Here is a 16,489-nt window from a genome sequence, read left to right on the forward strand (position 1 = left end):
TTCCTTATCATAAACTGTATGATATGAATGTTAGCTGTTGCCTCTGCATTGGATATAAAATTGCATTATAGGAGAGCTCAGAATTCAATGGATGATTATACTAATTCACTCTGGAGTTTCCTCTTTAAAAGTTTGAACTGCTAGTTTTATTGACTGTAATCTCAGTTCAAAAATATTTAGTTGGGCTACCCAGTGCCAAAGCAAATCTGAAAGCTTGTGATTTCAAATAAACTTGTTGGGATGATAACCCGGTATTGTGCCACTTGAGATTTAAAGAAAATTTCTGTTTGGGGAAACATTTGACTATTGCCCTTTCAGACTTTCAGGATTAATCGATACCAGAGTTCTTGCTTCTTCATTCACAACAAACTATTTGAAGACCATGTGTAATGCTACTGACCACTGCTTTTTATCAATTTCTGCATTGGGCAGGTTAAATCCATAACAGTAACCCCTGAGATGTTGCTGCTGGAAGATTCAGTGAAGTCACATCAGAATTGAGACATTAACTGCTTTCCCATATGCTGCCAGACCAGAGTTTCCCCAGTGCTTTATTTTTATTTCAGATCTCCAGCATCTGCAGTATTTTATTTTTGCTATTTGACACTTTAGTTACATTTTAGCAACTATTTACTGAATTCAATTGGATTTATTTTTACATTCAATGAATTTTAACTGGACTGTTGCCATGGCAACACCTGGATAGCAAGTGTTTTTAAAATTTGGGAGGCTGTGCATCAATGGATTAAATTAGCATTGCATCAATGGGCAGAAGGCGTGCACTGAACATTACTATCAAGCAACTTGTTCAGCAATACTTCGCTCAGTGACACTGAGCTTATATTCCACTGTGACCACTCATTGCAGCTTTGATTCGAGCATTGACAACAGTCAAATGCCAGACCTGAGATTTGACTGCCAGGTTTACACCCCAGGAACCCTAGCAAAACTGGAGTTAATGGGAATTCAGGGAAAACTCTTCACTGGTTGGACTCAACCAGCAGAAAGGTAGCAGTCATCTCAGCTTCAGAACTTTCTGCAGGAGTTCCTCAGGCCCACCAATCAACAGCTGCTGTAGCAACAGTCATAGAATCCCTACAGCACGGAAGCAGGCCATTCAGCCCATTGAGTCACCCAACGATCTACCCTGGCCCTATAACCCTGCATTTCCCATGGCTAATCCACCTAACCCGCACATCTTTGGACTGTGGGAGCAGCCAGGAGGAACCGCACGCAGACATGGGGAGAATGTGCAAATTCAACAAGTCGCCCAAAGCTGAAACTGAACCCAGTGGATCCCTGGTGCTACTAGGCAGTTATGCTAACTGCTGAGCCACTATGCCGCACCTTCATCCTAAGGCCATAAGTGTTTGCAGATAATTGCAATGTTCAGCACTATTTGCAATTCCTCAGATACTAAAAACGTTCATGTCAAAATCCAGCAATCATTTGTAGGAGCTGGAGTTGGACTGGGGTGGACAAAATTAAAATCACAAAACACCAGCTAATAGTCGAACAGGTTTATCTGGAGGCACTAGCTTTCGAAGCTCTGTTTTTTCATCAGATGGTTATCCTGTTGGACTATAACCTGGTGTTATGAGAGTTTTAAAAATGCAGCAACACACAGACAATATCCACGTTTGGAGTGACTAGTAGTAAATGACATTTACATCACACAAACATCAGGCAATGACCACCTCCAACAAAAGAATATTTAACCATCACTCCATGATATTTAAGGATACTACCATCACAATCTCCCATTATCCTGGAAACCACTGACCAAAAACTGAACTAGGCCAGTCATACAAATACTGTGGCTCCAAGAGCAGGTCAAAGGCTAGGAATCCTGCAGAGAGTAACTCACTCTGTGACTCCTCAAAGCTTGCCCACAATCTGAGGCACATGTCAAAAGTTTGATGAATAGTCCCCACTCATCTGGATGAGTGCAGCTCTAACAGCCAAGGAACATGACACCAAGATAAAGCATCCAGTTTGATTGACACCACTCACAAACATTCACTCCCTCACCATCAACACTCAAAGAGTGTACCATCTTCAAGATGTATTGCAGATATCCATCAAAGCTCCTTGGACAACACTTTTCAAACATACAAGCTCTACCATCTGGAAGGCCAAGGGCAACAGATACAATGGGAACCTGCAAGTTCCTCTTCAAACAAATCACTATTCCTTCACTGTCGCTGGGTAATAGAGTAACACAGCATGGAAACAGACCCCTTCAGTCTAATCAGTCTGTGCCAAACATAATCCCAAACTAAACTAGTCCTACCTGCCTACTCCTGCCTCATATCCTTCGAAGCGTTTCCTATTCACGTACTTATCCAAATGTTTTTTTTAAACATTGTAATTGTACCGACATCTACCATTTCCTCAGGAAGTTCATTTCACACATGAACCACTGTTTGTTAAAACGCTCCCCTCATGTCTTTTTTAAAATCTCTGTCCTCTCACCTTAAAAATGTATCCTCTCGTCTTAATCCCCCATCCTAGGGAAAACTCTATTAACTCTATCTATTAACTCTAAATCCATTAACTCTATCTATACCCTCTTTATTTTTTAAATTTCCATAAGGTCACCTCTCAATCTCCTACACTTCAGTGAAAAAGGTCCCAAGCCTATCCAGCCTTTCTAGTCTCTCCTTAATGTTTTTGGGGTCTACCTATACCAAATATGGTTCAAGAAGGCAGCTCACTACCACCTTCTGAACAGGCAAATAAGGTTGGGTAATTACTGTGCCTGGCCAATAATGATACATTAAAATTTCTTTATGCCCCACTATGAATGAGAATTGAGACAAAGCAGACCCAATAATGGAAATTCACGACTATTGACGCTGGCACAGAAATTTAATTAAAAATTGAACACAATGCTTTGAACCTCAGCAAGACTACAGTTTGAGGGGGGGCAGAACAGAGTTAATACAGAATGATATTTGAGAGAAGAAACCATGGTAACGAATGGAACACAAATAATTGGAGAAATACAAATCGATTAAATTCTGGACAAGAATGGATTTTAACAATTTTAAGTGATAAGGCAGTTCAGCAAAATTTTACAAAAATAGTGCAACCATTATACTCCTCCCAATGTGTTCCCCTCCCCTCAAATCCACTTACTTCTACATGTATAAAAAAATTCAATAGTTATTGCAGTCAGAGCACGTGCCACTTATTTTCAACTTTTTAATACACGTTAAAAAGATACAAATTAAAGAGATCAAGCAAGATGCGGTGAGAGGAATAGGGGAGGCTAGGCATGGAGAAGAAGTGAGATATGTGATTGTCAATATAAAATGTATTTTAATGTTTATCCAATATCTTTTTTTAACATTAATCCCAAGACCTAAAGCAATAAGCAATGTAACATTTGAATTCAGACAATGCAAAGAAATTCACAATAATAAAACTCAAAGAATTTACAATCCTGTTTTGATATTTGCACTCCTTTCCCTTTCCTTGTTTGCAATTGACTATTCTCCTAGTCATGCTACTGACAGCATTTACAGAGACATCATTCAACAGAGTGGTTCACATGGCAGGTGAAAGAATTAAGGCCAGGAGAGAAGGAGTATAACGTTAATGTTCTGGCTTTAGATTGGGGCTCGTGTGCTTTCTAGGCCTGCATTTTAAGAAGATTATTTGAGAGTCAAGTGACAACATATAAAGAAGGGCATCTGCCAAAGGTAGATGGGGTCAACTGAACTGCAAAGCTCCAAAGGGTAAAAACCACTGCAGTTTTTGTCTATATAGTAGGCTTGCTTTATCCACATGCACAGTAACAAAATTCCAATTTGTTGAAATTAAGTAAGGGCATTACTGTTGCAAATGTCTCCTGTTACGCAAGACTGCACTCACTTTGATACTCACTTTTTGCCACATGAATGAGCAATCAAGGATAAATGATACTGATACATGTTTCATGGAATTATTTTACATTCCATCTCTTTGAGACTTTTATTTTGCCAAAGTTTGAAGGGCAATCCGAGGCCAATTGAATTCTCCAGTAATGCGAACCTCATTTTTCTATTCCTTGTCTAGCCTCTCCTCTCATGCAATTGTCTTTGCCAACAGTGGCCTATAAGAGGGGAAAACAGTGGAGGTTTGATGCAGATTTTAAAATTTGGTACAAACAGCGTATATACCGCCTTTTGTTTCCTTCTCGATTGGTAATTCCCCTCTCCACCCATCAAGCTCTTCCCTCCATCAACTTGGTAAATATCAAGCCTGTTCTCACCCAAAATGCAAACACATTTGCTTTACAGTGTAGGTTTCAAGACTGTGATCAAGAGTAAAAATGCAGACTGATTCGCTGCTCAGTCTAATGACCTGGCACCAAATCGTCAGCCATGGTGAGACCAACCAACTCAACTGTGATCCAGGAGCTCCATCACTGAATATATTCCCCGAACCATCAGAGACTTCTAACCTTTGAACAGATCTTAGTCTAGTCCATTGGAGAGATTAGAAAGGGGTAGGGAGAGGGGGATTTAAAGTCGTTAACGTGGACTGTTCTTTGCTTGAAAAATTAGGACAGATTAATGGGAAGTACCACCTTTCCCTCCACTCGACAAATAAACACAATACGAGGCCCAAGCTGCATTGCCAGTTGTGTTTTTTTTTTAGAAAACAACTTAAAAACAAAAATACCGAAACAATTGCTGCCATCAATCACATCCGTGAAAAAGCACAAGCCAAGCGTCGCAACCAAATATGTAGATGGGCAGATCCCAAAAGGAACTAGGGGCAAGAAATTATTAAGGATCCTGGAAACTTGTTCAGCTCTAAAGCCGGCTTCAAAATGTGAAAGCATTTTAAAATCCAGGTTGTTAAAAGAAGCATGCGGAAACATCCAGGGCTCAGTTTTGGGGGAGAGGATCCTTCTACTGTACGGGGTGAGACTTAGAGTACACTTATTTCTTGGTCAGTTCCACATTTTTGGAGCAGTTTCCTACTTCAAACCGAATCAGGTTGCAGTGTAATTATCAGGGAGCACTCAAGTCGCACCATCATACATGTTCATAATTTAGTTTTCAAAATATTTTGGGAGGGGGGGGGGGCAGGTGAGGGGAATTGCACTCCTAGGACGACCTGTAGCTTTTCGATGTCAGCTAATGGGATATCTTACAAGACAGGTACAACACCTGGGGGCGTATACATATTTGTAAGTCGCATTAAAGACAGGTGTTTTTGGTCCTTTCAATCCCAAAGGGTTCTTTGCCTTTACCCCCACCACAACAAATAACCTACTACGTTGTAAACCCTATGGAGATCTGGACAAAGAAATCTCTCTCAGTCTGATCCTAGTGACCAGACTCTATGATCAAATTGATGCAGAGACGCCAGAGGCAGGCCCAGTCCCTTTTGGCACTACTGTTCCATAGTGCCCAGCTTTTTCTCTTCCTGGGTTGCAATGCTGCCAACTTGTCCGTCCTCCTCCTCTTCCTCCTCCTCCTCTTCTACGCCTTCCTGCCCGCTGCCTTGATATTTGTCATGTGTCCACTTGGGGCTGGTATTGGACTTTTTATATAGGAAGCGACCCCTTCCTCGCTGGAAGGTGCCACGGCCCCTTTTATTTGCCCAGTAGTTGTCCCCGTCTCCCTCACGATCATCGTGCTGCAGAGAAACAGAAGGAAAGAAACAACATTACATTAAAATACATATGGTCCAGTCCAGTCAGATATCTACTCTACAAACTGATCTTCTGAACAGTTCAAAGTAAACCTTTAGAAGTACCACAGGACTGGTGTGGGGAATTATAGTCTGTGCAATCTCCTCTCTCCAGGGTCACCACAATGACAGATTGTGTTTCAGAGGATGGGGATTCAATCTGGGTCTAAGGTTAGCATGATAACAATTAGGGGTCAACCTTGGTTGCCTTGGTAGAGATTCTACCTCCAAGTTCAAACTTTTCAGGTTCAAGCCCAACTCCAGTGACTAGAACACTGGCTGGCATCCAATGCATTTTTGAAGGAGATGCTATCATTTGGATAAGACATTAAATGGATGCCTTGACTACATCTACCCTCTAGGATGGATGTAAAATTCTGTCTGGGAAGCCGATGCTCTACTTCAGAAGCAGGTGTATGCTCTCCAGTGACCTGACCATATCCATTCAACTAGCATCTACAAAAAAAAATTAGTAGAGGTTGATCTTGCTTTGTGCAAGTTGGTGACTGGATTTCCCACAGCACAACAGGAAGTACATTTCAATCTATTTCATTGCCTATTAAGCACGTTGAGAAGTCCTGAGGCAGCGAAAAGTGCTATAATAAATGAAACTCCTTTATTCCAGCAAAACATGTGCCCAAAGGAAAGATGCCAACAATTGGTAGCTAATAAGATTTTCTAACAGAGGTAGCTGGATAGTTTCCTGAATTGAAGTCTGCATTCACTCTCCATAAAAATAGTGAACGAAAACTACTGGAAATCAGCTGTTCTCCCAAAATAAAAGGCAGCAATTTTTTTTTGGTGTCCACATTCCCAAATTCCCAAAAGAAAAACTGCTGCCCCTTCAGTTCCAGATCAGGCAGGGTCACCTCAAATTCTGATGGAAAGACAATGGGCATTGAACATATCCGATTGCTTTCAGCTGGAGGACAACTAATTTCTCTCTCTCTCTCTCTCTCCTGACTTCCCCAAAATATGCATTCCTAAACATTCAATATTGGACTGTTTCCTTCCTTTTTACAGGACAAACAAAAAAATCATTCGGGCCCCTTAAACCAATTTCAGCTTCCATATTCTATCTGGGCTGAGAGTCTAGTGCCTTTGGGTGAGATGTTGGTGCAAAGTCCAAGGAACAAATAAAAGCTCTCAAATTCCCATAAAGCCTGCACTCCTCTTCCTCAAGATTTAGCATGTCATTAAAGTCACAAATCAACAGGATTAAGAGGAGACCATTCTTTCCCCTCCAGCCTGTTTCAGCATTCAATTAAATCACTGCTGATCAACTCTACTTATCACCTTAGTTCTATTCCTTTACATGACCCTTGCCTACTAATCAGATTTTTGAAACTTCCAAATGATTTTCCTTCTACCTAGTCCCTCAGCCTCAACACCATCTTTGACGAGTTCCAGATTTCCATCATTCGGCATGTATAGAATTATTTCCTGACATCAACCTTTTAATGATTTAGCTTGAATTTTAAGGTGTGCTCCCTTTGCTCTAATTGTATAATTAGAGCCAGGTCATATCGGGCTGAGGTCAAGAATCACCTTCATTAGAAAGACCAGGAGCCTGCCTGCTCTGCACAGCCTGACTGTTCACTGGATCAACTTGCTGAGCCATTAGGGAACTTGGCTGAGCCTGGTCTGGTTACAAAATAGCTCTTGGAAGCTCACTGACATTTCTTCCTCCAGCACAGATAAAACAACCTGAGCTCTGGATGCTTGTGGACACGTACCAGATAGTACTTTTTGCTTTTTGGTGTGTACTCGGGATCCCAGTCCTCTTCGCGGGGCCTCTTTTGGAAAGTTGGGTTACCGGGGTTACTGCTATTGCTGGGACCAGGAAACGCTCCCCTGCCATATCCTCTTCCTCTTATTCTGAACTGCTGCATTAGCATAAAAAGGAAGGTGTAATTGGGACAGGTATTCAACTTTAATGAGTTACATTTTCAGACCTTGATGCAAAATACAAATGAAGGAGAATGGAAAGTCTGCTTACTCAGCATGCCAAGGTGACAGCACAGGACACTCACTCCATGCTAACTTGGCAAAACACCTCAAGCCAAAAACCTCCCACCCCACAAAACTGCCCCTTCACTGCCAGCAAGACATTCCCGTACACCAAAATCTCAATTGTGATATTTTTAATGTGAAAAAGACAGAAGCGCCAAGCTTTACCACCAGGCTTGGCCTTCCACTAGGAAAGAGAGAGAGAGAGATAGAGTCCAAGACTCAAATCAATAAATTCAGAATTAGCCAATCCTCTCCCTGAAGCTGCTCAGTGCCACTTCCAAACCTTGGAGACTGTGTAATTCTAACTGAGATTTCCACATTAATTAGGAGCAAATGCTATACAAGCCGTAGGTTGGAGGTTTAAAGCTGTGAGGCGAGAGGGAAATTGACAAAAAATTCTGGATGGAAGCATCGTAATCTTGATATAGGAGATCCAAAAAAAGCCTTGTAACTCAGGATCCATAGCGAGCCAAGGCTCAAGAAAAATGGTCTCTTCCAAGAATCACATGTTGCCATCCAGAAATGTCTGCCCAATTTGAAATCTGTCCCTGCTGCATTCTAAAACAGAAGGGACTATAAAGCTCCACTTCTGAAAAACAAACACAAGCTATATTATGAACATAGTACAGTTCAGTAACCTAACAAAGTATTTCCAGTGCTGGGTTCAGTAACTTTTACCACCAAATGTAGCACCAAAACAATATCAATATAATCTGGACAAATCATCTCAGATTCCTAGAATTAACAAGCTGCCCAACCTCATGTAATAAAACATCAACCGAAAATCAGGAAACAAAACATCTGAGGGATTGACAGCACAAAGCATCAGTTTTCACTTTCTGCTTACAAAGATTCCACGCGCTCTGCCTCGTGTTGGTGGGCCAGTAAACTCTCTCGTTCCAAGGCGAGCTTTGTTAAAGCCAGTTGAGGTCTCCTCCCGGCCCACTCCCTCTTCTTGCTCATCTTTTCCCTCGTGTGACGGAGATGAAGAGGAAGATGAAGTGGATGATGAGCTGGTTCTTGGTCTGGTTTTCTTGCGCTTTCTGTTCGAAAGAAAATTGCACAAAAATAAAAACGTCATTTTACAACACCTCCAAATTCGCGTGACACCCTGGGCCTTCAAGTGGCAGCACATTAGTTTGAGACAGGTTGGCGCTAACTCAAATACCACATCCAAATCTGTTCATCCTCAAATGACCAAGTGTCAGCTGGCATGTTGCATAGTTGCCAGATTATATCCTCACTTCCTTTGGCATGTAAACAATGCTGTTTTGCCAACCAATTACCACTATCCCACAGACATGACTGAACCTCAAATCAGTGCTGAGAGGGGTGAACTGAACACTGGGTCAGAAAACAGGCTTGGACTGGCACAAGAGACAAACAGAGCACCTTGTGTACCTCTGTGTGGCAGTGAATCAGAAGGCTTCTGTCATCACTACAGCAATGTGGCAAGATCAGCAGTTACTCTGAAATCCAAGATGCCACGACAGCGTAACCACCTGGGACTCCGACCTCCCATGTTACCTTTAAAACATTTTCCTCTGGTCAAGAACAGGAAAACTCTTTAGGCTGTGAAACCCATTGCCATTGCTTCTTCACCGATCCTCCCACCATGAGATCAGAAATGGGGATACTGACTGACGAGTGGACAGTATTCAGTGTCATTTGCAACTTGTGTGCAACAAGATCTGTAAACTTACAGGGTTCAAGCTGGTAAGTAGCAGGTAACATTTGCACTATAATACCAGGCAAGCACAATTTTCAACAACAAAAGAATCTTAAGCATCTCTTACCATTCACAAAAACACAAGAACGAACAAACAGGATTACCATCATTGAATTCCTCCACCTTTCACACAATGAAGACCTAACATTCACCGGAAACTTAAATCGAAGCAAAATACTATGGATACTGGAAATCTGAAACAGCGATGCTGGAGAAACTCAGCAGGTCTGGCAACAACTTTGGAGAGAGAGAAACTCAAGTCTGATATGACTTCTTCAGAATGAAGACTCCACAAATAACCAAGTACCACCTGGCCAATCTTGAAGACAAAATATGAGAGACTCAAAAGGCTGACTGCTTTTCTCTCTCCATAGATGCTGCCACAGACTTGCTGAGTTTCTCCTACATTTTGTGTGCTTGTTGCACCATAAATTTAACTAAACCAAAAACAAATATTATTGCTGCAAGAACAGGTCAGATTCTGGAAATTCTGCATCAAGGACTTCAGTAAGGCATTCAACAAGGCTCCCCATGGGAGATTGATTAGCAAGGTTAGATCTCAAGGAATACAGGAAGTAGCCACCATTTGGATACAGAACCAGCTCAAAGGTAGAAGACAGAGAGTGGTGCTCGAGGGTTGTTTTTCAGACTGGAGGCCTGTGACCAGTGGAGTGCCACAAGGATCAGTGCTGGGTCCTCTACTTTTGTCATTTAAATAAATGATTTGGATGTGAGCATAAGAAGTACAGTTAGTAATTTTGCAGATGACACCAAAATTGGAGGTGCAGTGGACAGCGAAGAGGGTTACCTCTGATTACAACAGGACCTTGGACCAGATGGGCCAATTGGGTTAAGCAGTGGCAAATGGAGTTTATTTCAGATAAATGTGAGGTGTTGCATTTTGGGAAAGCAAATCAGAGCAGGACTTATACACTTAATGGTCAGGTCCTAGGGAGTGTTGCTGAACAAAGAGACCTTCGAGCGCAGGTTCATAGTTCCTTGAAAGTGGAGTCACAGATAGATAAGATAGTGAAGGCGGCGTTTGGTATGCTTTCCTTTATTGGTCAAAGTATTGAGTACAGGAGTTGGGAGGTGATGTTGCGGCTGTACAGGACATTGGTTAGGCCACTGTTGGAATATTGTGTGTAATTCTGGTCTCCTTCCTATCGGAAAGACATTTTGAAACTTGAAAGGGTTCAGAAAAGACTTACAAGGATGTTGCCAGGGTTGGAGGATTTGAGCTACAGGGAGAGGCAGAACAGGCTGAGGCCTGTTTTCCCTGGAGCGTCAGAGGCTGAGGGATGAGCTTACAGAGGTTTACAAAATTATGAGGGGCATGGATAGGGTAAATAGGCAAAGTCTTTCCCCAGGGGTTGGGGAGTCCAGAACTAGAGGGTTTAGGGTGAGAGGGGAAAGATATGAAAGAGACCTAAGGGGCAACTTTTTCACGCAGAGGGTGGTGCGTGTATGGAATGAGCTGTCAGAGGAAGTGGTGGAGGCTGGCACAATTGCAACATTTAAGAGGCATTTGGATGGATATATGAATAGGAAGGGTTTGGAGGGATATGGGCTGGGTGCTGGCAGGTGGGACTAGATTAGGTTGGGATATCTGGTCAGCATGGACGGGTTGAACCAAAGGGTATATTTCTATGCTGTAAATCTCCATGACCCTAAGTAATTCACCGCCTGACTTTTCAAAGCTCATTCACCATCTACAAGACACACATCGTGAGTGCTGCTCACTTGGCTGATGACAGCATCTCCAACATGCTAGCAGTTTATCATTCAGGACAAAGCAGTTTGCTTAATCTGCAGCATATACATCCATTCCCTTCTCCACCAGCACAGACTGTGCACCATCAATACTGCAGCATTTTTTGAATGTTTCCTTCAACAACAGATCAGAAATTGTACAAGGGAGGGTAACAAAATAGTGACAGTGTAATCTGGTATTCTGCCTGGGCCCATGGTGACTATCTACCAGGAAGAAAATCCTAAGATAACCAGCAGAGGCAGACAGCCCAGCACGACAAAGGATACAGAACATTACCTGTGCTTTTTAGACTCCTTGTAAGCTTTGGGAATTTTTCCAGACTTTTCCTTTGACCGTTCACGTGAATGGCTGGAATCTCTTGAATCTTTGGAACTATCTTTTTTATGCTCTCCTTCCTTGCTTTTATATTTCCTTCGGTGCTCAATATCTAGGCGAAGGTCATCAGGTTCATCCTTTAATTTCCCTCCTCCCTGCTAGAAAGCATTGCGGATAAGAAACAAGAAAACAGATTTAAGATGAAGTCTGGCTGACGAGAGGCAGGAAAAGAACCCAAAGAGTCGCCTCAAAGGCAGCAAAGTGGTTTCACATTTCCATGCTTTTGTAAAAAGATAATAGCATTTGTACAATCTACCTTCTATCAGGGCTGTTGGAGTATACCTAAAGAGTGTGTGTGTGTGTGTGTGTGTGTGTGTGTGTGTGTGTGTGTGTGTGTATACACACACATTATATACTACACACACATACAAACACAAACACAATAACTGGAACTGAGAAAATGCTTTTAATACTGCTGAAGGATATGTCTTCCACTTCTAAATGATTCCTTTAACTTTTGAACCCAACCAGAAGAACAAGCTGATTTAACACTGGTCAGCATCCCTGTGGAATTCTCAGATTACACACAGGCATCCCAACACAAATGTAACATTCTATTTTAAAGCATGTGGCTGAAATCAACGTCACTATTTACACACCATAATTATCCTTTCCTTCTTCTCCAACTCCAAACTCAGCAGAACAATTTCTGAGGAGAAAAAAATAACTACCTGTCGATGACGCCAGGGCAGTTTGAACACCCACTGACGTGAAGGAACTAATACACGAGAACAAGATAGTCAGCCAAGGACTGAGCTTAGTGAACATGGCCAGATTATGAGAAGGGGTATCCCCTAGTTTGTGTCTGGGTTGTCATTTCCTCAGCTCATTACCACCTCCTGATTTTCCTGCTCCATAAATGGAATGTCTTCACTGCTCTCAATCTCTTGTTCTCACACCCCCAACTTGGATTCAGGTAGCCAGCTGGAGCAGTTTAATAGTTTAAAATCACTGCTGGGTTTTTCCAACATGTCCATTACACACATCAACCATTGTTGGGAAACAAGGACAGAAGCGAGACAAATTCACCACTTAAATACAAGGAAGTGAATAGGAGACAAAATTAGTGATTTATGAGGGTAGTAAACAGGATTTGGGAGGGAAAGGGAAGGAAACAATTAAAGATAAAGAATATAATTTCTTCAGACAGTCACCGATTGTTGGTTCAGGCTGCTGCCTTTTGCAATAGCAATGGGCTAAAGCACAAACTGCAGTTTGGTTACTTTGCACTTCAGCAGGGAGTGAAGTGGCAAGGTTTAGGGATTAGACGGAAAATTCCTAGGCAGAACAGGATGCTTGTAGGCTAAGTGACCCCTACTTTATGGCAATACCCCATTCTTATGGTAAATGTTATACCTGGACCCCAGAAAAAACTATACTGGTCACTACCATTTATGGTGGATGTCAGACCTAGGAATGGAACAGGCAGAATGCTTGCCTTCTCCCTGCAGCTTGTGTGAAATCAGTGATATGTATCACAAAATGTTAACATGCAGGTAAAACAAGCAATCAAGAACACAATTCAGCCTTTACTGCAAAGGGATTGAAGCGCAAGCCTAAGGAGGTCTTGCTCTAAGTGAAGAAGGCTTCAGTTACACACCTGCAGAACTACGGACAGCTTGTATTTCCATACTTGCCTTGTAGGGTGGCAACAAAAGTTCATCAGATTGATTTGAGGGATGAGGAAATTAATTTACAAGGAGAAACGAGTACAATGGGCCTAGATTCCCTAGAGTTTAAGAGCATCTAAACTGCTTAGAGGGTGTGACAGAGTAGATAGTAAGGCTGTTTCTGTTTCTGGGAGAATCTAGGAGAACAAGACATAGGCTGATATTGAATGTAGGGGACATTTCTCATTGAGAGGATTGAGAAGGTTTTTAATTATGCTTCACCATGGGTGAAGCTTTCCCCGTAACCACAGCGAGTGACGAACAATCATGCTGGCCTTGGATAGAGAGAACCTGGGCACTTAGCATGGTGACCACATCCCATCAGGTTCAATTTGCTTTCTTTGTTTTAGCAGCTCGTTGGATAACCCTTAAAAGTCAATCTCAGTTGGTGAGAACAGCCCAGCAATTTTTTCTCGCTCTAAAATGATGCAATTGGAAAGTTGCACACTGACCAGCACAACGCTGCAACTGGATAGCAGCCAGCTTCTGGCAAAGTGTTATAAGCAGCTGAGAGTCCAAATGCTTAAAACACAAGGCCTTGGCCCTCTAACAAAGACTCCCATTGTGAGTGTATAATAGCTTACATCCACCAAGGCAATGTTCTAACACAAATGACCAATGCAACTGTGTCTGTCAGAGAAGTTTCCAAACAAAGAATTAAGTGCAACACATCTGGAAAATTAGTTCTGGGCAGACTTAAGTTTGTAGGCTCCATCTAACACTGTATCCAGGCTAAATGTCATAACACTATTTTAAAAAAGCCTTATTTTCCACCTTCCCCTCCTGAAGATACTGGGGTTATTTCACGAGTGCCAACAGGCTGTTACCTCACCAAAGGGGCATCAGTGTGTGCCTGAATTATATGAGCATTAACAGATTACTCAAATATATACAGGACACCAGATCAAGCTTCAAAATGAAAAATAATTACTCGTCAAATCATTGCCCCAGAACATTCCAAATTTTTCTAGAATGTTCTAGAATTGCAGCACTTGGAGCAGATGAAGAGTAGTGGGGAAGAGTTAAGTAAATAGGAGGGAAGAATGAACAACTCATTTGTACACAGTAACTATAACATAGCAAAACAGTTCAAGTTGCTTAGCAAGAGCATGTTCAATAAAAAGAAACATTTCTGACACTGACTGACATGAGGAGATATTAGGATAGGCAATCAAAACCTTGATTCATCAGGTAGGTTTCTAAGGAGCATCCTGAAAGAGGTGCCGCGGGGGGGGGGGGGGGGTGGTGAGTGTGCGTGTCTGTCTGCGTGGTGGTGGTGTTGCCAGAGGGAGAGAGACATCAGTTCAGAAAGCGAATTCAGGGATTAAGGTCAAAATACTTGAAAGCAAGGGAGTCAATGGTGGAACAATTAAAATCACAAATATTAATTGGCCAGTATTACAGCAGGATTTTTCGGGGATGCAACAGAGAATACTGAAGTGAGGGGGAGGCTCTTGAAATGAAGGCACAATCAGTACAAGTCAGCAAGACAGGGGACGGTGAGTGAACAAGACATGGACAGCAGAATTGAATATGCTGCAGATTATAATAGGGTCAGGGAAAGGCCAGAAGAAACTAGGAAAGAAGTGTAAATAAAATTTGCTCTGCACATGTTATTTCATTGAGTCTCAAACCGAAGTTGCCATTAACTCTGAACACAGAACCAGATGGTGGTAATAGTATGCAGTCAACACCAGAACCGTCAGGCATGCTCAACAGAGAGCAGGTTTGATTAAATAGTTCAATGCCATATATTATCAGGTGACTAAAGCCTACTGGCCTGATGAAATATAATTCTGATTGAGCATTACGCTCAGTTGAATCCAGGTGTATTTTTATTTTTAGTTCACCTAATGTCACAGACCTGAATTGCCAATCTCCACATACAGCAGAGATAGGGTCCAACAGATAGAACTGCTCAATTCATCAGTTTTTGACTTAAAACAATGGCTACGGCAGTACAGACATTTACCATTAGACGTCACTGGCACATTCGATATCACAGAACTGATTTCAAAAGAGGGAAGGTGAAACTCCCAAACATTTTATACAAAGGGCACAAATAAACCTTCCTTCCAAGTATGGCAAGAGGAGAAGGACAGTTTCTAATCACTGCACTAACTCTCTTGCTCAGATTCAATCCACTATACATTGTTTGGAGATTTTGGTCTGCAAATTAGAAATGAATTCTTAGTTCCAACTGCAGGCTCTGGCACAAAATGAGGTTCAAAATCACTTTCAAAACAGATATCTGGTATCCAAGCAAACTGAGCACAATATTTCAACTTCCTAATTTTAACACAACCCCCCAGTCAAAGACAACCTGTTAATACAAGTAAATGTAAGTAACCTCACAGCACAAGAAATGACACACAGAATTCTTAAAAATGGCAACTATATTTAAAATTAACATTTTCCTCAGAAAAAATCCAAAATACTTACAGCTCAGTCAGAAAAGAAGTTTTCCTGCATCAGCCACTCGCATTTTTTTATATATGTTTGCATTTTCCTAAAGTTTTTTTTCCAAAAATGTCTCCCAGTGTCTCAAGCTCACCTCAACAGGCTCTGACAGCATCTGCCATACTTTTAAGCACGTCACAGAGGTGAGGATTAACTTAATAAATTAAACACTTTTGCAGCTCAGTTTTTTAGAACAATTGTTTTGGGGCCTTAAAAGAAAAACACAAACTTATGATAGGAGAAACTCCAAACAAAAACAAAAGAGTCATTTGTCATTGTACAGACATTACCCAATATTCATGCAATAAAAGCACAAACACAGCATTAGTAAGTCCACAAGCAAGTTACCTTGTAGCTGCTCTCCTTCTGGTTCTTTATTTCATCACGGAGATGCATACGTTTCTTTAGAGCACTGGGTGAAATATCAATCCGCCTTAAAAATGGAAACGACCATCAGAACCAAGAACATTAAGGGTGCAGTGTCTTTAAAGGTCTGGTCTGAGGGGGACTGCATTAATTTTGAGGTCAACGAGATAAGAGCCGCTTCCAAAAAGAGTAGAACATTTTGCCACTTCGGTATTCAGCAGTGAGGTCTCCCATATCAGATGCAGCACAGCGAGATGCAGAGTAAAGCGCTCTTTATACAATGTACCTAAATTTCAAATCTCTGACGAGCTCTTGCTACCATCAGTATGGCATTTAGATATTCCGCACGCATTGTCCTCTCAGCATTTGGGCAAGATCATCAAATTAGTTCCAATTAATACAGAGTTAGGG

At 41.7% G+C, this 16,489-nt stretch overlaps 1 protein-coding gene across 10 annotated transcripts in view; it reads right to left on the reverse strand.

Moving 5' to 3' along the window:
• Positions 1 to 2,852: 2,852 nt before the first annotated feature.
• Positions 2,853 to 16,489, reverse strand: part of thrap3b (thyroid hormone receptor associated protein 3b) — a 112,283-nt gene continuing 98,646 nt past the window's right edge. For 8 of the 10 annotated variants that reach the window (XM_087976920.1, XM_043717922.2, XM_043717921.2 and 5 more), the window contains 5 exons: positions 16,061 to 16,145; positions 11,484 to 11,680; positions 8,552 to 8,747; positions 7,428 to 7,577; positions 2,853 to 5,637 (listed from right to left, as the gene is read on the reverse strand). In XM_087976920.1, the coding sequence (XP_087833046.1) occupies positions 5,392 to 5,637; positions 7,428 to 7,577; positions 8,552 to 8,747; positions 11,484 to 11,680; positions 16,061 to 16,145 (874 nt within the window). In that variant the 3' untranslated portion in view covers positions 2,853 to 5,391. The remainder of the gene's footprint in view (positions 5,638 to 7,427; positions 7,578 to 8,551; positions 8,748 to 11,483; positions 11,681 to 16,060; positions 16,146 to 16,489) is intronic. The other 2 variants (XM_087976919.1, XM_087976922.1) reach the window with 2 other exon arrangements.

Source organism: Chiloscyllium plagiosum, unplaced genomic scaffold (assembly GCF_037043375.1).
Source record: "Chiloscyllium plagiosum isolate Xiang-an unplaced genomic scaffold, Cpla_swu_hap1 HiC_scaffold_30, whole genome shotgun sequence".
Taxonomy (NCBI): domain Eukaryota; kingdom Metazoa; phylum Chordata; class Chondrichthyes; order Orectolobiformes; family Hemiscylliidae; genus Chiloscyllium; species Chiloscyllium plagiosum.